The sequence below is a fragment of the Urocitellus parryii genome, chromosome 8 (genome assembly GCF_045843805.1).
Source record: "Urocitellus parryii isolate mUroPar1 chromosome 8, mUroPar1.hap1, whole genome shotgun sequence".
Lineage (NCBI taxonomy): Eukaryota > Metazoa > Chordata > Mammalia > Rodentia > Sciuridae > Urocitellus > Urocitellus parryii.
This window is the reverse complement of record NC_135538.1, coordinates 18,511,232-18,534,699: the sequence shown is the minus strand read 5'-3', so window position 1 is coordinate 18,534,699 and position 23,468 is coordinate 18,511,232. Positions and strand designations below refer to the sequence as shown.

The window sequence follows — 23,468 nt, the reverse complement described above, 5'->3', positions numbered from 1 at the left end:
CTGAGACATTTCTTCTTATAGTCAGCAGCCTTCTCATTGTATTCTCACGTGGTGCCTATGCCCCTGGTGTCTGTTATATACCAGGATTTCCTTTCTTAAGGACATTTATCAAATTGGATTAGGGTTCAATTTAGCAATTTTATTTTAACTTGATGACATCTTTACAGACCCAGCCTCTAAATGCAGTCACATTCTGAGGAGAGCTTCTACATAAGAATTTGAGGGGGACACAATTCAGCCCTTATACTTGGAATGTTAGTACTTAATATTAAAGAGTTACATAATATTTTTTATTCTGTAGAACATTCTCTGTGAGGTGTTACAAAGAGATTAAATATGGTATACAGTAGATATTAAATTATAGGAAAGATATTGACAAAGCTCCAGGATTACAAGAATGAAAAGTAGTGTTAATAGCTTATTTTTTACCAAACAGGTATTGTTACCTCTTTAAAATTTTTTCTCCTTTTCATAAAGTAGATATGTCTTCTTAAGTATTTCTGAAAATCATCTTTTTGATTAGCAAACTTCTATTTAATTTGTACTTATTTTTCTTTATTTCATGTATGAAGAAAGGTAGTTTCTTTCCATAGACATAAAGGTGTCAGTGACCATTTTTCTTCATTTATTTATTCATTTATTCCTTGCAGTGTTTATGGAACATACATAAAGTGCTAGGCATGTACATAGGTGCAACGTTTTGCAATCAATTCTATTTCTGAACTCATTGGATTTATCTTCTATTATGGGAAATAGACACTGATATTATTAGTTCTATTATCTATTAAAATAATGTGAGGCAAGTGGTAAGAAGACTTCTACCTCTTGATGTCCTTTTCCCCCACAACTCCCTTACCATCCTACAAGCTTATTTTTAGGCCTTTTGATATCCTGATTGCTTAATTGGATACATGTGCACCACAGCATTATCCCTTTGAAAAGAATATCATTGGATCTCTGCTTCTGGTGAAAAGAGTGATGTTGTTTTATTCTAATAAGTGAAAATCTCATATCAAAAGTTAGTTTGCCAACAGCAAATGTACCATAAGGCAAGAAATAATTAAAATCAGAGCAGAAATCAATGAAATTGAAACAAAATAAACTATTGAAAAAATTAACAAAACTAAAAGTTGGTTCTTTGAAAAAATAAATAAGATCGACAGACCTTCAGCCATCCTAATGAAGAGAAGAAGAGAGAGAACTCAAATTACTAACATATGGGATGAAAAAGGCAATATCACAACAGATGCTACAGAAATACAGAAGACAATTAGAAATTATTTTGAAAACCTATATTCCAATAAAATAGAAGATAGTGAAGACATCGATAAATTTCTTAAGTCATATGATTTGCCCAGACTGAGTCAGGAGGATACACACAATTTGAACAGACCAATATCAATGGATGAAATTGAAGAAGCAATCAAAAGACTACCAACCAAGAAAAGCCCAGGACCCGATGGGTATACAGCGGAGTTTTACAAAACCTTTAAAGAAGAATTAATACCAATACTTTTCAAGTTATTTCAGGAAATAGAAAAAGAGGGAGCTCATCCAAATTCATTCTATGAGGCCAACATCACCCTGATTCCGAAACCAGACAAAGACACCTCAAAGAAAGAAAACTACAGACCAATATCTCTAATGAAACTAGATGCAAAAATCCTCAATAAAATTCTGGCAAATCGAATACAAAAACACATCAAATAAATTGTGCACCATGATCAAGTAGGATTCATCCCTGGGATGCAAGGATGGTTCAATATACGGAAATCAATAAATGTTATTCACCACATCAATAGACTTAAAGATAAGAACCATATGATCATCTCGATAGACGCAGAGAAAGCATTCGACAAAGTACAGCATCCTGTTATGTTCAAAACATTAGAAAAACTAGGGATAACAGGAACTTACCTTGACATTGTAAAAGCTATCTATGCTAAGCCTCAGGCTAACATCATTCTAAATGGAGAAAAGTTGAAGGCATTCCCTCTAAAATCTGGAACAAGAAAGGGATGCCCTCTCTCACCACTTCTATTTAATTTATTCCTTGAAATACTAGCCAGAGCAATTAGACAGACAAAAGAAATTAAAGGCATAAAAACAGGAAAAGAAGAACTTAAATTATCACTATTTGCGAACGACATGATTCTATACCTAGAAGACCCAAAACGGTCTACAAAGAAACTACTAGAACTAATAAATGAATTCAGCAAAGTGGCAGGATATAAAATCAACACACATAAATCAAAGGCATTTCTGTATATTAATGACAAAACTTCTGAAACGGAAATGAGGAAAAACACTCCATTCACAATATCCTCAAAAAAAATAAAATACTTGGGAATCAACCTAACAAAAGAGGTGAAAGATTTATACAATGAAAACTACAGAACCCTAAAGAGAGAAGTAGAAGAAGATCTTAGAAGATGGAAAAATATACCCTGTTCATGGATAGGCAGAACTAACATTATCAAAATGGTGATATTACCAAAAGTTCTCTATAGGTTCAATGCAATGCCAATCAAAATCCCAATGGCATTTCTTGTAGAAATAGAGAAAGCAATCATGAAATTCATATGGAAAAATAAAAGACCCAGAATAGCAAAAGCAATTCTAAGCAGGAAGTGTGAATCAGGCGGTATAGCGATACCAGACTGCAAACTATATTACAGAGCAGTAGTGACAAAAACAGCATGGTACTGGTACCAAAACAGGCGAGTGGACCAGTGGTATAGAATAGAGGACACAGAGACTAATCCACAAAGTTACAACTATCTTATATTTGATAAAGGGGCTAAAAGCATGCAATGGAGGAAGGATAGCATCTTCAACAAATGGTGTTGGGAAAACTGGAAATCCATATGCAACAAAATGAAACTGAATCCCTTTCTCTCGCCATGCACTAAAGTTAACTCAAAATGGATCAAGGAGCTTGATATCAAATCAGAGACTCTGCATCTGATAGAAGAAAAAGTTGGCTCCGATCTACATATTGTGGGGTCGGGCTCCAAATTCCTTAATAGGACACCCATAGCACAAGAGTTAATAACAAGAATCAATAAATGGGACTTACTTAAACTAAAAAGTTTTTTCTCAGCAAGAGAAACAATAAAAGAGGTAAATAGGGAGCCTACATCCTGGGAACAAATTTTTACTCCTCACACTTAAGATAGAGCCCTAATATCCAGAGTATACAAAGAACTCAAAAAATTAGACAGTAAGATAACAAATAACCCAATCAACAAATGGGCCAAGGACCTGAACAGACACTTCTCAGAGGAGGATATACAATCAATCAACAAGTACATGAAAAAATGCTCACCATCTCTAGCAGTCAGAGAAATGCAAATCAAAACCACCCTAAGATACCATCTCACTCCAGTAAGATTGGCAGCCACTATGAAGTCAAACAACAACAAGTGCTGGCGAGGATGTGGAGAAAAGGGTACACTTGTACATTGCTGGTGGGACTGCAAATTGGTACGGCCAATTTGGAAAGCAGTATGGAGATTCCTAGTAAAGCTGGGAATGGAACCACCATTTGACCCAGCTATTGCCCTTCTCGGACTATTCCCTGAAGACCTTAAAAGAGCATGCTACAGGGATACTGCCACATCGATGTTCATAGCAGCACAATTCACAATAGCTAGACTGTGGAACCAACCCAGATGCCCTTCAATAGATGAATGGATTAAAAAAATGTGGCATTTATACACCATGGAATATTACACAGCACTAAAAAATGACAAAATCATGGAATTTGCAGGGAAATGGATGGCACTAGAGCAGATTATGCTTAGTGAAGCTAGCCAATCCCTAAAAAACAAATACCAAATGTCTTCTTTGATATAATGAGAGCAACTATGAACAGAGCAGGGAGGAAGAGCAGGAAGAAAAGATTAACATTAAACAGAGACATGAGATGGGAGGCAAAGGGAGAGAAAAGGGAAATTACATGGAAATGAAGGGAGACCCTCATTGCTATACAAAATTACATATAAGAGGCTGTGAGGGGAATGGGAAAATAAACAAGGAGAGAAATGAATTACAGTAGATGGGGTAGAGAGAGAAGATGTGAGGGAAGGGGAGGGGGGATAGTAGGGAATAGGAAAGGTAGCAGAATACAACAATTACTAATAGGGTATTATGTAAAATTGTGGATGTGTAACCGATGTGATTCTGCAATCTGCATTTGGGATAAAATTGGGAGTTCATAACCCACTTCAATCTAATGTATGAAATATGATATGTCAAGAGCTTTGTAATGTTGTGAACAACCAATAAAAAAAAGGTAAGTTTAAAATATATATATATATATATATATATATATATATATATATATATATATCCATTTCATCTGTCTTCAGAGATCAGTCAATAAAAACCAATAAAAGCTCCAAATTCACTTTTATAAAAGTGAATAAATATTTTTTCAGTGAATGTATTTCTCCTTTATGATCATAAAAGTAATTTGGAGATTGTGATAAATAAAATATCAAATTGGGCATTTTATAGCCAAAAAAAAAAGTTAGTTTGCTTTTTTGATAGCTTCATCATTCTGTCAAAATAAGGTCTTTTTACCTTTTGTAGTTGTTAAGCTATGTAGCATTTTAAAAAGTAGAAGTTTTTCTTTATTTTGAGAAATGTTTAGAAAAATAAAATGTGGACACAATGAATAGAAAAACAAGGAAAATTATGAAATCTGTTAAATTTCAAAGAAACAATGAGAATCACCACAACTAATAAAACTTACAAAGATTTCCCTAATTGCAAAGGACAAGAAGCATCAACTATAATGATACTGTCGTTTATAGTATAATCAATCAAGCAGTCTCCTTGCCTGGGGATTTGCTTCTTTTGGATATTATATATCATACATCTTTCTTTTTTTTATGGTTTGGATATGGTTTCAGTATGTCCCCAATAGTTCATGTGTTGGAAATTTGGTCCCCAGTGTGGCAGTGTTCAACAGTTTGGACCCTTTAAATGGTAAAAGTAATGCAAAGTAAAAAAGAAATTTCAAAGCATAGTTAGGGATGTCCCTCCAAAGAGACCAAAATCGTTTGTTGGGACTATAAGTAGTTCCCTCAAAATTGGGTTGTTAACAAAAATGTGAGAAGGACCTGTGAATCTCTTGAATCACCATGTGATCATTCTCTCACATCTGCCACAAAGACCCTCACTAGAGGCCAGATCAGTGAATCTGCCTTATCTAGGATTTTCAGCTTTCAAAAATGTAAGCTAACTAAACCATTTTACTTTATAAAGTACCCAGGCTCTGGTATTGTATTATTACAACAAAAAAGCTGATGGATTTGGTATTGAAACTTGCATTACATTCATGATATTGTTTGTGATCAACTATAACTTTATAATTTCTACTGTGAAAATGCAACTCTTTACTCAACCAAACAACTTGATCTTCTCATTCAGGTTTATAAGAAAAGTCAGAGTCAGATTAACAACTACTTAAACATATCTCTTGACATCAATTTTCCTCCTGTTGAAGAACTTCTTTGCTGTGATTCCCATTGTTTCTATGGATAAAAGCTTAGAAAAAGGAGTAGTTTATATTTTCCTGTGAAAAAGAATTGCAAAGCAAGGAAGATACTGAGGTTCAGGGGTGAGAGTTGAAGAATATACCATGGAAGGAAAGAAAAGCAGATAACTTGTCTTCTAAGAATTCATTTAAATCTTAAGCCTTTAATGTGAAAGTTGCAGTGGAACATGAGCAGTTTCAAAGCATGTACAGAAGTTTCTTGACAAATGAAGTGAAATCAGCTGTCAGAGTAACTGGATTGGCATATGTTCCTGAGCATCATAAAACTGAATGAAGTCTGCAACTTCCTCATCATGACATTATACCCAATTGTGGGAATGAGCCATGAAGGCTGACCAGAAGAGGATCTATCTTTTATGGATTTGCCATCAGGAAGGTTGACCAAACAGCCTTGAAAATAAGTATATTCCCCAGAAGTCACAAAAATTAAAAGATACAAACTTTTAGCCTGAAGTTCAATTTAGTCCTTAAGTTTAGAACAGCTTTCTACAGAAAACAGCCAAAAAACTGATCAAAATATATGAATCTGTCATTTTCAAATATTGAAAAACAGGCATTCTAGAAACATTATCCTTAAGAAAAAAGAGAAGTAAGCACCACAGTCTTCCCAGCTGTCTGGCACAGAACATCTGTTATTGCAGAACAGGGTGCATAGAGCCAAGGTAGAATTGAAATTTGACCCCCTAAGGAGGTAGATTGGCTATTCTAGGCTACTGTTGTGACTAGAATTTGTAGGGCAGATAAAACAGGAACAGTTCAGATGATAATTTTTAGAAATCTGTATCAGATTCTGGGAAATGTAAATATGTGTTTGGAAAGTACTGATTTAAGCCAGTGATCTTAAGTCTTCATCATAAGAAGAATAAGACTGTGTTAGATACTGCACAGTTCTGCCTGTCAATTAGCAAGCATTTAGTTAAATGCCTTATCACTCAAGGAAAACCTTTACAAACACATTTATAGCAGAAGTTTTAACTCAAGGAATTTAAATTCCCTCCCATTCTGTCTCCCCTTCCTTCATGTCATCATTCCTCCTATTTCCTTATCTCCCTCATCCCTCAAGGCATCCATGCAAAATAGGGAAGTTATATTCAGAGGTAGGGAATAATCATTCTGGCTTCATGTTTTTCACCTACACTTCTTCATATGTATGTGTATGTGTGTTGTAGAACAAGCTGAACTGATCTGTGGTGGGAAAAGTGTTTATTTTGAAGGGCAAGAGCAGGGATTAAGAGGTAAGCACCATGTATGACTTTGGAGATGATGGTCATGCCCTAAGAATTTGAATTATTCAGGTATATACATTGTCAAAACAGTGAACATACTTTAAGATACATAATTTATATAAATTTTACCTCAAAACAAAAATGTTGTCAACAAAAAAATGTTTAGAAAAATATTGTCAACAAGAGTCTTTTTAATGCAAATAAGAGTGCATTTTTTCACCATTAGCATAGACTATCTGAACATAGTGTAAAAGTAGTGTGTATACTGTGACTGAAGTGTTTTTTGCTTGTTTGTTTATTTGTTTGTTTTTTTGACCATTAATTCTATCAGAGTCTAGCTAGCTCACAGTCTCAGATAAGTGTTTCAGGCTAAGATTAAAAGCTTAATGCACCGTACCTTGTGCTTGCCTCAGTGAGTAGTACTTACTATACTCCCTTGAAGTTGTCTCTTCTAATTGACTCAGCTCCTGGTGAGGAAGAAGTATATCCCTACCCTGTGTCACATTCTTTTCATGGAACAATAAATATTGAATAAGTGAATTAATAATGGGACTGTTTTAGTCCACATCTTGATATAACAAAGATTGTTCTCAACTCATCAAAACAATTCAATTTTTAAATTATTACTTGTTAGCTGGAATTAACACAGACTAACCAAGATGAATTCTCTAATGTATTTTTACCATTTCAAGTTCTATATTCAAGGAAATTGCTTAAATTTATATCCAAATAGTAATGTGGCTTAAATTTCTGTCATTTGAACACTGCTTGAGTTAGTGGCTGGGTTATGGATCTGTAATTGCAAAGTACTTCAGGAGGAAATAATGGATATGTTACGTGATTAAAAGTTGTTTGTGACATTCATAATAAAATATATTCTAAAATCCTCTTAGTGTGGTTTTAACTTCTCAGTATAAGTGAAATGTTGAAATGAGAGCACCTATTATTTAAAGGTGATTATTTGTATTCAGTATGTTTATACAATAAAGAAATTAAGTATACTGCTAGGCACAATTTTATTCTGTTGGGAGGCATCCATGTAAAGTTTCTAGTAGAAATCCTAACAAAGGTCAAAAGTATATACTTATAAAGTTCAATTTTTTTGAATTTTTTTTTTTTTTGGTCAGGAATCTGGTTAATGAAAACATCAACAGAAGCATTTCTAATGGTAAAATATTCACTTAACATATTCTAATATATTTAAAGAGGGATAAACTTGTTACTCATAAATTACTCAGGTTAAATCACTTGGCTATGTTTAGCCATATATCAAATTTAGTTTTTGAAATTTGAAAGGTTGAACTCAGAGTGTTACATTTTATTCTGTACTTTTTGTCCTAAAGGTTTTGTTTTGTTTCCCCCATTTTTTGTTATCTTTACTTTGAGCATTACCATAGATTTAAAATGAAGGGATACTAGTTTATTTGCAAGCACAGTAATAGCTTATTTTTATAGTGTTTTGCAGTTTATGAAAAATCCATACTCATTTTATTAATAATATATAATAACTAACATTTATTAAATCATTCTGTGTGCCAGATATTATGTTCAGTTGCTTACATCATTTCATATAATTCTCACACTATCCTCATTTTATAGAAGAGGAAATTTGAGGTTTAGAGAAACAAAGTAATTGGTCTAGTGCTACAGACCTAGTTATTGGTTGAATTGGATTTGAACTCAGCCAGCTGATTCCAAACCCAGTTCTAACTACCACACTTCCACATTTTTATAAGATAAATATTAAAACTTGTACAAGAAATGTTTTTCTTGGCTCACTATATGTGCATTACTGGACTTCAGGAGTTTATCTTGGTTCCTAGCCTGAAGTTGCTTATAGTCTAGGAACTTGGCCTCTCAAACCATAGAAATGCCTCTCAACCCAAAGTCCAGAAGTTCAGAATCAGAATGTGCGCACGTATCAGGAAGATTCCGAAGTGGTGGATATGCACATTCAACTCTGAAAGGCTCAGAACAGTTTACACAGGTGGCATCATATCATTTGATTCTAAAAATCTTTGTGCCAGATTGATTTTCTACTTCAGCTGCCCTACACATTGTATAGATAATATCACTCTATGTATATTGGACCTGTTATATTTGATAGAAACCTCTAAATTCTTTCAGTGTTCAATATTACCTTTTTGAGAACTGTTGTAGGATGTATCTCTTTAAAATTATATTGTATATCAAATACAATTTGAAACAACATCAAATATTTTAAATTATATTGTATGTCAAGATGTGAGATTAACTAACCATACATTTTATTTGGCTATTATAACTTTACATTACATCTTTTCTTAGCTGAAATGTACTAAGTTGTTGAAAATGGCGTGACTGATGAATAAGTTGGACCCATTGTTGTTTGTTAAAGGATACTAACTAGATTATGAAGTTTAGAAGTAAAAAGGTGATGTCACACCCCACCCCATTCCTTTCCAGTCTGCCTAATGCCGCTTTCCTAACACTGGATTTGTCGTTTTTTTAGATGTGGAAGTTATGTACTATGACTGGATTTCTCTTTGTTTACATGGCGCCCTTATTGGACTAGCAGGGTCTGTGCTTTAAATATCTCCTAACAGTCCAAAGTTTAACCCAATATGTGCATTCATGTATTAACAAACACATGCTTTTTCAAAATTTCATATAGGGAGCACTATTTTGTTACGCATGCACTACCACTAACATGATAGATTTAATGTTAGACAACTCCTAACTTTTAAACTCCTTCTCAGATTAAGATAATAACTGATTTTGAGGATGGAAAGTGAATTCCAGTAAGTTTATGCATTAGCTTTTAGTTTTTATATTACTACATAAAAATACCTGTAGTTTACATTTAATAACATTACTTGGGTTTTTTGTTTTGTTTTCACTGAAATGTGAATGGAAGTATTTATTTATATCAAGTAATATGAATCGTATTTTAAGATATAATCAAACTTTGATTTGATTGTACATATAGGTTTGTCCTATATTCCAGAAATTAACTTAAAAAAATGAGCTCAATAGCTGTGAAGATGAGGAACTGAAAAGATTTTCTGTTACCAAAGATTTGTCTTATGCTTCTGTTGTCCTTATTTGCAACATCTTCCTTCTGAGGAATGAGTTTTCTACTCTTAGAAAAGTCTGACCTTTTCCCATAAACCTAAGCAATAATTGAATGTTAAAATTTAAAAGGATTCCTTGAAGTAAGACTTTCAAGGACACAAATAAATATGTCAAGTAAGTACAAACTTTTGAAAGTTGAAAGTAAGATTTACTTTCCACTCCTAATATTATTAATCTTATTTTAATTATTGTAGCATCTAGACTTAATAACAAAAGTATTCACTTCTGTCTTGAAAATCAGTTGGTATTAATCAAAGAACAAATATTTTTCAGATTTTTTAAAGTGCATTTTATTTTTCAGCAAAGATGTCAAGGAAGTTAAGCTTACCTACTGACCTGAAACCTGATTTAGGTAAGTAAAATAAATATCTGAAGAAATTGAACACTCTATTATAGAAAAAGGGAAGAGAGAAAGATTTAAAACTATGATTGAGATTTTTCAATGAAAATAAAGTTTAAAATGGCTATTTGAGAATTAAGCATCTCTTGGAACAGTCTTCAGAAAACTCTGCAAATTATAACACAATTATAGTACAAATTCAAGCTAATCTAGATAGTGTATTTCCTCACTCCCTCATACTTTATATTAAAGAGTAAAAAACTGAAACAATAGTGTGCAATTTCAGGTTAATTTTTATTAAACATAATTATATTCTATTTACCTTTATTGCGTATGGCATTGTTTTGATTCGGGAATATGAATTTTTGTTGCATACAGCTCTGTGTTGGGAGGAGACAGTGATATATACAAGTAGAATGTTCTCAGTGTCTGGGAGGTAGCATGAAAGCAAAGATTTTGTGACATCACTTCGATTAGCTAGAACTGGATAGAGGCATTAATGATAAATTTAATCTGATTTTAGATATGCCAGAAAGATCATATTCATGTACTTTTCTGGCATCAGAAGACTGAACTTAGCTGCTCAAAAATAACTGTAAACTTCGAGTTAAGATGATATTGGTGATAAAACTGTGCATAGTTGTCTAACAGAACATTTTAGACTTGAACAGGGGCACAGATCTTGATTCAACCATTTACTAGCTTTGTCATCATGGGCAAGCCATTTAACTTCTGTGTGCTTTACTTAATTGTTTGTTAAATTGTGATGATAATACTTTTCAAGGTGATTATGTATGTTCCTTAGTACATAGTATTTTGACAGTAACTGACATGTTAAGCTGTACTTAATTTTAACATTTTTTCATTTCTGTTCTGCTTACTTGAATTATTAAAATTAAGCATGCTATTCTATTTGTTTAGCTTCCCAATTGCTGAAATTGAAATCACAGACTCACAATACCTAACTTAATAGGAGAAAGTGGAAGTTGTAATTCATGAACTACTAAAAATTATGATGTGTTTTTTGAAGAGTTTTAGGTAGAAAATTAAATAACCAACTGATACCTAGCAGGTGTAAGTCTGATTCCTAGTCATTACATCTTCTCCTGTTGACTTAGCCTTAGTTTCTTTGGTAATTAATTTTATAGATAACTCATATAATAAAAGTATAATTATAATTTATGATGTTATGTAGTCAAATTAATCCTTAAATTCAAACACTGTTCCTTTGGCCTATGAGTTAACATTTAAAGTTTAGGTTGTTGTAAATTGCCTGTGTGATTTTAGTAAATATCAGTAAGAGTTTTTTCACAGATTAGTTTACATTGAAATTAATATTATCAGATTTTCTTGTATCATTATTTTCCATTGTTATCACTAGGTCACAGCTAAAACTATGTGTCTAGTTACCTTTTATGTGTATGCTTTATTTAAGTAACAAATATATTTATCATTAGAAAATAAACATGAAATTTATATCATTATACTATATCCCAAGTAAATAAATATTTGGAATCAATATATGGCAAACTCATTTGATAACGAGCTATTTATTTATGGAGAGTTGTTTTATTAGATAATTTATCAATTGTCTGTATTTCAGAATACTTAAGGCTGGGTATTTTATAAAGAGATTTATTTAGCTCAAGTTTCAGAGATTCAAGAGCATGGTACCAGTATCTTCTTGGCTCTGGTGTGGGTCTTCTGGTTATATCACAACAAGTTAGATGGCATCATGGTAGAAGGGTGTGTGTGTAAAGAGAGATCATATGGTAAAGCAGGAAGCCAGACAGATTTAGATGCAATTCTTGTTCTTTTTGTTGTTGTTTTCTTTTTAGCTATACATGAATGCATTTTGACATATTATATATACATGGATTATGACTTCCCATTCTTGTGGTTGTGCATGATGTGGAGTTACACTGGTTGTGTATTCATATAAAAGCATTGGAATGTTATGTCTGATTCATTCTACTGTCTTTCCTATTTCAGTCCTCCCTCCCTTCCCTCATTCCCCTTTGTCTAATCCAATGAACTTCTATTCTTTCCAATCTCTGCCCCCTTATTGTATGTAATGGGCCACAAATCAGAGAGAACATTGTACCTTTGTTTTTGGGGGGACTGGCTTATTTGACTTAGGATGATAGTCTCCGGTTTCATCCATTTACTGGCAAAATCCATAATTTCTTTCTTTATGGCTGAGTAATATTTCATTGTGTGTGTGTGTGTGTGTGTGTGTGTGTACACATCACATTTTATTTATCAATTTATCTTTTGAAGGGCACCTAGGTTGGTTCCAAAGCTTGGCTATTATGAATTGAGCTACTATAAACATTGATGTAGCTGTTACTATCATATGCTGATTTTAAGTCCTTTGGGTATATACCCAGAGTGGGATAACTGGGTCAAATTATGGTTCCATTTCAAGTTTTCTGAGAAATCTCCATACAGCTTTCCAGAGTGGTTGCACCAATTTATAATCCCACCAACAATGTATGAGTGTGCCTTTTTTCCCCACATCCTCACCAACATTTGTTGTTATTTATATTCTTGATAATCGCCATTCTGAGTGGAGTGAGATTGAATCTCAGTGTAGGCTTCAGAGTGGCCACAGAGAAAGGAACTGAAATTGAGGGAAGATTTATTTGTATAATTTTCAAATATTCCTGTCATTACAGAAAGAACTAAGTAAAAGGAATATACCTGATATTAAGTATATCTCAGATATCAGTTATGCGTTTTGAAGAAAAATGCCTTAGATGAATGTTGATTACAGTTAATATGGCTTTCAAGAAAAATAGAAGCTAAATTTTTATTTATTAAAAGCACTCATATGGTGAGACTGAAAAAACATAATAGGCCACCTTCAGGGTACTTCTAAATATATTTTTCTAATATCTAGAAAATTGAAAAGACCTTCACTTTTCTGGTTCTACCAAATCATGAATTGTTAACAAAGGAAGAAACAGCATCTTAAGAACAGAAGGGGGTAAGAACTAAGCTTATAAAAGCAACCGGCGTGCCACACATCACATTCAGGATTCACTGGGATTCACCCAGCTCAGTTCTGAAAACTGTGGATTTACTTATTTATATTTTACATTTACACAAAAGGGAAATTTTACAAACATAAAAAGTAAATTATTTTCCTTTTGGTTTAAAGGAAATAATAGTAAATATGCCATAGTTTTGATTTTTTGAAGGTTTAACTATTTGACCAAATTTATAACAGAAAAGTGTGATATTTTATAATAAGCAATCGCAACAATATTTTAAATCATTGCAGATGTAAAAGATAATTCCTTCAGCAGATCACGGAGTTCAAGTGTCACAAGCATAGACAAAGAATCGCGAGAAGCAATCTCTGCTCTTCATTTCTGTGAAACTTTTACTCGAAAGGCGGACTCGTCCCCTTCCCCAAGTCTGTGGGTTGGAACAACACTAGGAACAGTGCTTGTCATTGCACTGAACCTTCCCCCAGGAGCAGAGCAAAGACTTCTTCAGCCCGTGATTGTTTCTCCAAGTGGTATGTATGCTTTTAAGCTGCACTTAGAATTATAAGTATGATTTGCTATGATTTAATTAGAAGCTTTGAGTGATAGTTTTATGTTTTTAATGAAGGAATACATGGAACAAGATTTCAAATACCATTGGAACAAGATTTCAAATACCATTGGAACAAGATTTCAAATACCATTATATAGCTGTTCTACATTTTTTTAAATTCTACAGTCATGTATTAAGTGATTAGTACATAAGAAAATGAAAAAAAGATTGTCATTACAGTAAGATATTCCTAAAGCCTTAAAATTTTATTCTACAGGCAAAAAAATACTATGTATTTGGAGAAGAAAACTGAACTTGGCTGTTTTTAATCTCTAAACATGAAATCTGAACTATGGCTTATTTTAAGTGCTTTTGCTTAGCAGAACAGGAGTACCATTAATAGGAGTGTCATGAGAAGAAAGTAGTGGTTTATTTAATGATGTCATTTGATTTTACATAGTGAGACACAATGGGAAGAAAGTCCAGTAAACATAGAAGTGTATTTCCAAGAGAAGCGAGGACAGGAGTTGAGACAGGTGTGGGACTGGCCACAGGGAAAGTAGCTACAAATTAGAGAAATATTCTTCAAAGAATTAGGAAAAAGTGACTTAATAACAGACTTTTAAAAAAAATTGATCTTTGTATATTAAAAATTAGTTTGGGGTTTTATCAAATATGTCTATAGTTTATTATATCTAGAAATAACTGAGAAATCTGGTTTCTTTACTCATTTATTGATCACCCTAATAGAGACTACCATGACTTTGCTGGTTTATGTATCTCATTTCTATAGCAGATTTTATAGTTCTTGGAATTTAGAATTAAAATGTAAATATTATTCTAATCCTCATCCAAACTGTATTTACATTGATTAAGTAATTTGATTTATTTATTCAATAAATATTTGAATATATAATGTACACATACTTGTAGATTGAAGAAAACAGTTTAGATAATATTGGCATTTCTACTAATCACTAGTAAATGACAAATATTTATGTAGGAACAAAAAAGCCTTGAAAGATGGAAATCAAAATATTGACAGGAATTAACTGGTTCATCGAACTTAGGGTAATTTTTACTTTTCTCCTTTTACTAATTTGTAGTTAATAAATTTTCTACAACAAACATATATCTGTTTCTGTTTCTAGTAAGCAAAAATGAAGGAGAGGGATTCAACATAGATCATTTACTATTAACTATACAAAAGTATTCAAAATATTCCCCAAATTGCAATAAAATCAAATAATTTATAAAGTTTCTTTGATATAAAATATTATGCATTTGCAAAAATAAAACTAAAAGTTTCTTTTTTTATTTTTTTATGTTTTTATTAGTGTATTTTAATTATACATAATAGTGGGGTTGGTTGTCACATATTCCTGTATGAACATAACATAATTTGCTCCCATTCATTCTCCATTACTTCCCTTTTGCTTTATTTGTAGGGATGCTGTTTTCAAAATATATTAGTGATGCTTATATCATCTGTATTAGAACTGTGAAAGAGCTATTTTTTAAGCAGATGGGTTTCCGTGATTATGAATCTAAAATTATCTACTTTGCCCCTTTTTTTTTTCTTTTCTTTAAGAGGAAAGTCAATTACTCTGCTGTGAAATGTGCTAAACTCTCACCAACTATAGGGCCATTCAGATGTTATTTAGGGCCATTTCTGGAAGATCTATATTCTAGAACCATGTATGTGCTAAAAACAGCTCCCAAATTAACATGGATAATTCACCTAACCTCATTAAGACTTTAAAGCTGGAAGAACTCTTGGGGTGAACAAGAGTAAAATAAGAGGTCTTGTGGGGGTGGGGAGTTAGCTTTAGAATATGCTTTTAGGTAATAGTGATTAAAGTGGTAAGAGTATAACTGCTGTTTCTCATATTTTTCTACCAAACTATTTAAAATAACCAGCTAAATTATCTACTTATCAAACCTAGACTGGAAGCTGTATTTACTAGATATAGCAAATAAAAATATAGAATGCCCAAATTTTAATTCCAAAAACAAATACCTTTTAAATGTAAGCACATCCTATATTTAGAAAGATACCTAGTATTAGGAACATATTTTATTAAAGTTTTTATTTATCTGAAATTCAAGTTTAACTTCCTGCTGGCAGCCCTACTGTACAGCAAACATATATTTGTAAAAAAAAAAAAGAAAAAGAAAAAAAGAAAAAAAAAGAAAGAAAGAAAGAAAAAATATATTTTTTCCTAAGAAAATATTTGAGAGAACCTCTCATTTTCTTTTATTCTCATTCTCTTTCTCTTAAAATTGGTAGAAAATAATATATGGAAAAAATTTGCAGACTAGAAAATATTATGTGAATATAAAGTAATAATATATGAAAATCATTTTTTAAAAGTTAGAAAGATTAAATTAGTTCTGCATCCTCCATCTATTGGACTTTTATGTTCATTTAGTGTACTTAGAAATTAGCATAAAGCACATGTGTACATTTTTCAGGAGGATGCCACTAATTAAAGCAAATCAGTCAGTGTAACTGCAGAATCAAGACTATAAACTGACAAAATTTAGTAACATTTATAAAGCCCAGTGTATCAAAAATACCATCATTTCAGCATATAATCTATATTTTTAAATTATTGAAATATTTTTTATTTTTTTTTCTTTTGGTACTAAAGTCGTCGTGTCTAGCATCTGTTTTATTCTCATTGCACAGCACAATTATCTACCACAGTTTCGACAGTTCCAGTGTTCTGAAGCCATATGTGGCTAGTAGCTGCCATACTGACAATGTAGCTCTAGAAGCCATATGCTATCAATATGTTCTCATATGCATTGGTAGTGCACTTACCTGAGTATAAAAGGAGACCATAGTTCCAGATACTCAGCATACCATTGTTTATTAATCTATAGGTTAGATATATGTTTACAAAGTCTATCATGTTTAATTGTAAATTATCAGCAGCATTTATCTATCTGGGATATGTAGTATTGATATATTTTTCCAAACTCACAAGTTCAAGCATAAATATAATGCTTGAAATTTGTATCCTATCGGTGACCCAGTGCATAATTTCAATGTAACATTCATTCAGCATACTCTTGAATGTTTACTTGGTGTCAGAGTTAGAATAAGCATATTTAATAAAATATTTCAATTATTTACTAAACTTATTAATTTTAGGTACTATATTGAGACTTAAAGGTGCAGTCCTGAGAATGGCATTTCTGGATACCACAGGCTGCTTATTGCCACCGGCATATGAACCCTGGAAAGAACATAATGTTCCTGAAGAAAAGGATGAAAAAGAAAAATTGAAAAAACGGCGACCTGTCTCAGTATCTCCCTCCTCTTCTCAGGAAATTAGTGAAAACCAATATGCAGTGATATGTTCTGAAAAGCAAGCAAAAGTAATCTCACTGCCAACCCAGAACTGTGCTTATAAGCAAAACATTACAGAGACCTCCTTTGTGCTTCGTGGAGATATTGTAGCATTGAATAACAGCATCTGCCTTGCATGTTTCTGTGCTAATGGCCATATTATGACTTTCAGGTAAGAATTTTTTAAAGACACAGCATTTCTTTCCCCAAATCATGTTTCAGAATTATATTTAGTTTAAAAGAAATGCTTTTTTATTTATAGTCTCATACATTATCACTATTTTCATTCGGTTAATAGTGAACAAGTATAGGAGGAAAACAGATCATTCTTTATTCCCACTAAGGGTTATAAACTAAATCATAAGATTTTACAAGTCCCTGCCATTTTTAACTTCTGTATTACTCTTTTCACGACTTAAAACCTGCCGTATTTATTGTTAATAAGTTTTTAATTTTTTCAAGTTTGCCAAGTTTAAGGCCTCTGTTGGATGTGTATTACTTGCCTCTCACCAATATGCGGATAGCCAGAACATTCTGCTTCACCAACAATGGACAAGCATTATATCTTGTTTCACCTACAGAAATTCAGAGACTTACATATAGTCAAGAGACCTGTGAAAATCTTCAGGTAAATAACAAAAATTTTACTGTGATTTCTTCAGAGGTAATGTATTCTGTAAAGGCCCTTATGCTGTCTGTTTGTTTCTCTCATGGGAGTGTACAAATGAGCCTACTTGAGAAAGTTCAAAACCTTTTTGTTAGACTTTCAGAGCACTACTTTGAAACACCTATGATAAAAGCATCTTTATACAGAGAATTCATCTTATTGATCCATATTTATCTTTTCAGGGATAGAAAATAAATATGAAAAACTATATATATATTTTATACCCATTGCCCACATGCACATATGTCCTTTTTAAACAAGTAGTTCAATGTGAAAATAATTATATATTTTAGGGCAAATTATGTGATTCCTTTTTATATATTCTATATACACAAGGATATTTATACCTAAAAGAAAAGTATCAGTTTTTCTCTGAGTGATTTCACTGATTTCTTTATGAGAGGCTGTGAACAAATGCATTAAATAAGAAACTGTTTTTTGGGTTTTTTTTAGTATCAATGTACCTTGTTAGCTTGCATGTGTATTAAAAATAATTATTATAGTTCCATGTTCTAAAACAAAAGTCTTGAAATATTGAGTTAAAATATTTCTTGATATTTGAAATTTAGGGGAAACTACTATCTAATAGGACTTCATATAAATGCCTTGTAATTAGCTGAATTTTACTCAAAAGGAAATTTGAGTTTGCTGCTTACTATTTTTAGAATATGACTGAATTCAAGTTCACCCTTGAATATTAAATAAGTTATATGATTTTAAATATGTATTTAATGTCTTTGAGCTTCGTCTTTAAAATTAGGATAAAATAATATGTATCCAAGACAGTAGGTATGGATTATAGGAGATAATACACATAAAATACTTATACAGCCTTATAGAGTGTGCTTAATAAATGTTATATGTTGTTTTTTTTTCAGTATGTTTTGCTTATTGAGAACTTTATACTGAATGATATTATTGTTAACCTTGAGAGTAAAAGAAAATTATAGCTTATATTTTAGATTTAAATTCCCATTTACATTGGGTAAAAGTTGTTTTTCAAAGATTCCTAAGCTTTGAAGTAAAATTTTGCTTTTAATGAGAAGGGTAAACCTTCAAGATTTTCCTTTTAGTGTTTTCTTTCACTAGTAAAACATTATTATATTAAGAAGTAATACAAACAATTGAGTACATTCTCAATTCATTTCAATCTGAATTGTGGTATGAACTATACAAAATTCTAAACGTATTACTTTTCTGAGATAATTTATTTTCTCTTTTAGTCAGTTTTTTGTTTGTTTGTTTGTTTGTTTGTTTTTAATGAAAGTTAGTAGCAGCCATAGTAAACTTATGTGTTTAAGGAAATTTTTTTAGGACTTTCTTCAAGGAATTTACAATAGAATTTTTGGATAATATTAACATTTTATTTACTTCTGAATTTTCAATAAGACTTGTTAAATGAAAACTTCTATGAATTTTATTTATAAACACTATTTATTGGTTTCCTGAATGTCCTTTTATATTGTACATTCGTTTCACTTTACCCAAAAAGCATAAAAATAAATGCAGATGTTTGCCAATATTAATGGAGTTTCCTGCCTAGGTAGAATAAACAGCCTTACTGAAACAATCTTGCCTGACACAATTCATGAAATGATAGTTTTTAACATCCTAGACATCTGGCAAGGAAGAAAAACAGTTCCTGAAAGACAGGAAACAAAGGTAGTATCCCTTTGTCTTAGTGCCTTCATGGAGTTTCTAGGATATGGCATGAAGAAAAGTTATTGAGGCAAAGCCTGACAGACTGCCCAATTTAAGGAGGCAGAACTAAGAGTTTGGGAATACCAAATAAGTTAGAGTGGAAAGAGCTGCAGACAGAGAGAACCCTGGAGGTCTTCAGGGAGTGCTCTAGGAGTCCTCTAGGAGTATTCAGGAGAGTACTGTTCAGTCACTGTACATGTGACTGAATTCTCTGACCTGGAAAGAACCACCTGAAAGGAATAAAGGATTAGCAGAAACCATGCGTGATCCCAGGTCCAGGAACAGGGCTTATTACCAATAGCCAGACTGGAAAAACTTACATGGGTATGTTATTTTCCTGAGTGCTTAACAAATTGCCACAAACTTAGTAGCCAAAAACAGTAGAAATTTATTTACTCATGAGTCTGGCCAGAGGTACAAAATCAATTTCTCTGAGCCAAAGTCAAGGTGCTGGCAGGGCCTTTCTACCTCCAGAGCCTCTAGAGGAAAATCCATCCCTGGCTTCTTATAGCTTCTATTAGCTACTGCTGTTCCTTGATTGATAGCCACATCTTTCCAATCTCTGCTTCTATTCACTCTGCCTTCTTTTTTCTGTGTGTGTCACAGTTTTCTCTGTGTTTCCCTCTTAAAATGATACTTGTAATTGGATTTGCAACCCATCCAGGTAATCAAGGATAAATTCCCCAGGACAGGTACTTTATCATATCTGTACAGACCCTTTTTTCTGTACAAGGTAACACTTCTGGTTTCTAGGGATTAGAACCTGATATCTTTGAGTAGCCATTATTCATCCAGTGTTCCAGATCTGCCTAATAAATCATAAAAAGCAAGACCCAAAAGACTCAAAATTACTCCTAATATACCAGAGGGAAGCTCTAGAAAACTTAAGAGGAAAGCAAAAATATCCAGTACCCAACAAGGTAAAAATCTCAAGATCTCTGATCCAGTTAGATTACCAAGTCTGCAAAGAGACAGAAAAACATGACTCACAATGAGGATATTCACCGATATTCATCATAGACATAGATGTTAGAATCAGCACAGAAGAATATTAAAACATGTATTTATAACTGTCCAGATATTTTTAAAACTTAGAGACTTGGACAATACAAAAGACCAATGTCAAACTTCTGGAAATGAGAAACCAGTATTTGAGAGGAAAAATATGACAAATGGCATTAACAGCAGATTAAACATGGCAGAAAAAATATTGGTGAACTTGAAAGCACAATAATAAAAAAATAACTTGAGTATTTAAACATGGGGCAAATTTATAGCACTAAAGGCCTACTTAATAAAAGGAGATCTCAGAGCAGTGACCTCAGTTTCCACTTTAAGAAACTGAAAAATCAAGAACTTAAGTACATAGATTAAAATAATATCCAGTTGGAAATCAGTGAAACAGAAAATAGGAACAAAATTATCACTGAAACCATGATCTTTGAGAAGAACAACACAACAAAATTGATCTCAAGTGGGACTGATTACAAAGAAAATTTACTTATCAGTAGTAGGAATAAGAAGTTTTATTACTATGTAGTCTATGGATATTACCTGAATAATGGAATATGATGAACAACTTTATGTCAATACATTCAAAAACTTCGAGAAATGGACAAATTCCTTAAGACACAAATTATCAAAGTTCACTCAAGAAAAAATAATCTAATTAATACTGTATTTGTCAACTAAAGAAATAGAGATTAGTAACCTTGGACCAGGAAAATTCTAGGCCTACCTAAATAGCTTCACTGTTGAGCTCTTTCAATATTTCAGGAAGAAATAACTTTTCTACATAACTTCCAAAAATTAGTTTAACACCAAATCTAGACAAGGTCATAACAAGAACACTACACTTAAATCAATATTTCTCACAGATATCAATGTGAAATTCTAAAAATGTTAGCAAATTCAACAGTATTTTAAAAAGAAAATACATTACGAGCCAGTGAGGGTTTTTCCAGGAAAACAGCTGATTTAACATTCACAAATTCACCTATGTAATTCATCATATCAAAAAGTAAAAAAAAAAAGAAAGAAAGAAAGAAAGCAATTGAAACAACCCAGCATTCAATCCTGACAAAAATCTCAGCATACATGGAATAAAAAGAGATTTTGAGAACATCTAAGAAAAACTCACATCCAGGGGATGTTCACTCTCAGCACTTATATTCAATATTATATTTAAGGTTCTAATCTGAACATTTGGGCAAGGAACAGAAGGCAGGGTGTGAGGGTTGGAATATCCCCATTGGAAAGAAAAAGTGTAACTGTCTTTACTGATAGATGATGTGATCATCTAATTAAAAAATCTATTAAGATCTACCCAGAAAGCTTCTAGAATTGATAACTGAGTTTTACAGGAGTGCACAGTGTGAGATCAGTTATATAAAAATGGTTTTATTTCTGTGTACTAGTAGTGAAAATTTGAACATTATTGCTTAAAATGCAATATTACTTTCAGTAACTACAAAAATGTGAAGTGCTTAGAGATAAATTCAACACACAATGTGAAAGACCTCCAGCTAAACTACAAATATTAACGAAAGAAAAATTTTAAAAACCTAATGGAAATATGCACCTCATTCATGGATTCTGACTCATGAACTCAATAAGAGGTTGATTCTTCTAGAATTGATCTATATTTTCAAGACAATCCAATCAGAATCCTAGTTGGATTTTTTTGTAAGAAATTAAAAAGTTTAACCTGAAATTCATATGTAAATGCAAGAGAAAAATAGGCAAGATAACTCAAAAAAGAAAAAATTGAATGGCTAATAACAGCCTTATTTTAAGAATTATTATAAAGCTAATAAAGTAAATTATAAAGTAATCCAAAGAACATGCTATGGGCATCAAGATAGACATATTAGGTCAAAGGATCAGAATGGACTATCCACACATAAGCCTGTGTATGTGTGTATATACTATATGGTCAGCTAATTTTTGAAAAAGGCAGTGCAGTGGAAAAAGATTGCCTCTTCAATAAATGATTCTGAAACTATTGAATACTGAAATGCAAAAACAAAAATGAGCTTTCATTCATATCTCATACTATACACAAAAATTTGCTCAAATGGGCTGTGGACCTACATGTATACCCCCAAATTATAAAATTTCTACAAGAAACATAAGAGAAAATATTTGTTACCTTGGTTTAGGCAAAGATTTCTTAGCTACAATACCAAAAGCACTGTCTATAAATGAACAATTGGATAAATTCAACAAACTTTAAAATGCCTACTCTTCAGAAGACCCTTAGTTGAAATTAAAAGACAAGCCACAGACTACAATTTGGTTAAGCACGTATCTAGTAAAATCTTATATCTAGAATAGATTAGGTACTAAATCTAAATCTCAACTGACAGCAAAGAAACAGCCCAATTAAAAATATGGTCAAATTATTAAAAAAAAACATTTCACCACAAAAAAAGATGCTCAGCATCACTCATCATTAGGGAACTGCAAATTAAAATTCCATAGAAACACCATTAAATACTTGTTAAAAATAGTAAAAGTTAAAAGAGTACCATGTCAAGTTTTAGGCAAAGATACAGAGGATATAGAATTCTCATACAGTAGTGGTAGAAATATAATACAGAACGACTTTGAAAAGTTTAACAATTTCTTAAAATGTTAAATTTTTGTAAACCAGACACCCAGTCATTCTAATCCTAGTTGTTCAGGGTTTGTTTGTTTGTATGTTTTCTAAACTGTTGATATAATCAACATTTATGAATCTCAGAATAATTATGCTGAGTGAAAGAAGCAAAGTAAAAGGGTACATATTGTGTGTAAAACTCAAGAAAATGCAAATATATTGTAAAGAAAGCAGATCAGCAGTTACTTGAGGATAGAGAATAGAGAAGTGAGAAGAGTTTTCACAAAGAACCATAAGTAAATTTGGATGTGGCAGATATATTCATAATCTTGATTATAGTAGTGATTTC

The 23,468-nt window shown here is 32.2% G+C and overlaps 1 protein-coding gene across 1 annotated transcript in view; it reads left to right on the top strand.

Moving 5' to 3' along the window:
• The window catches only part of Stxbp5 (syntaxin binding protein 5), a 165,875-nt gene that overhangs the window by 123,130 nt on the left and 19,277 nt on the right, over positions 1–23,468 (top strand). Inside the window, exons 23-27 of the mRNA XM_077802187.1 lie at positions 6,736–6,801; positions 10,208–10,258; positions 13,533–13,772; positions 16,953–17,322; positions 17,613–17,778. Of these exons, the coding sequence (XP_077658313.1) occupies positions 6,736–6,801; positions 10,208–10,258; positions 13,533–13,772; positions 16,953–17,322; positions 17,613–17,778 (893 nt within the window). The remainder of the gene's footprint in view (positions 1–6,735; positions 6,802–10,207; positions 10,259–13,532; positions 13,773–16,952; positions 17,323–17,612; positions 17,779–23,468) is intronic.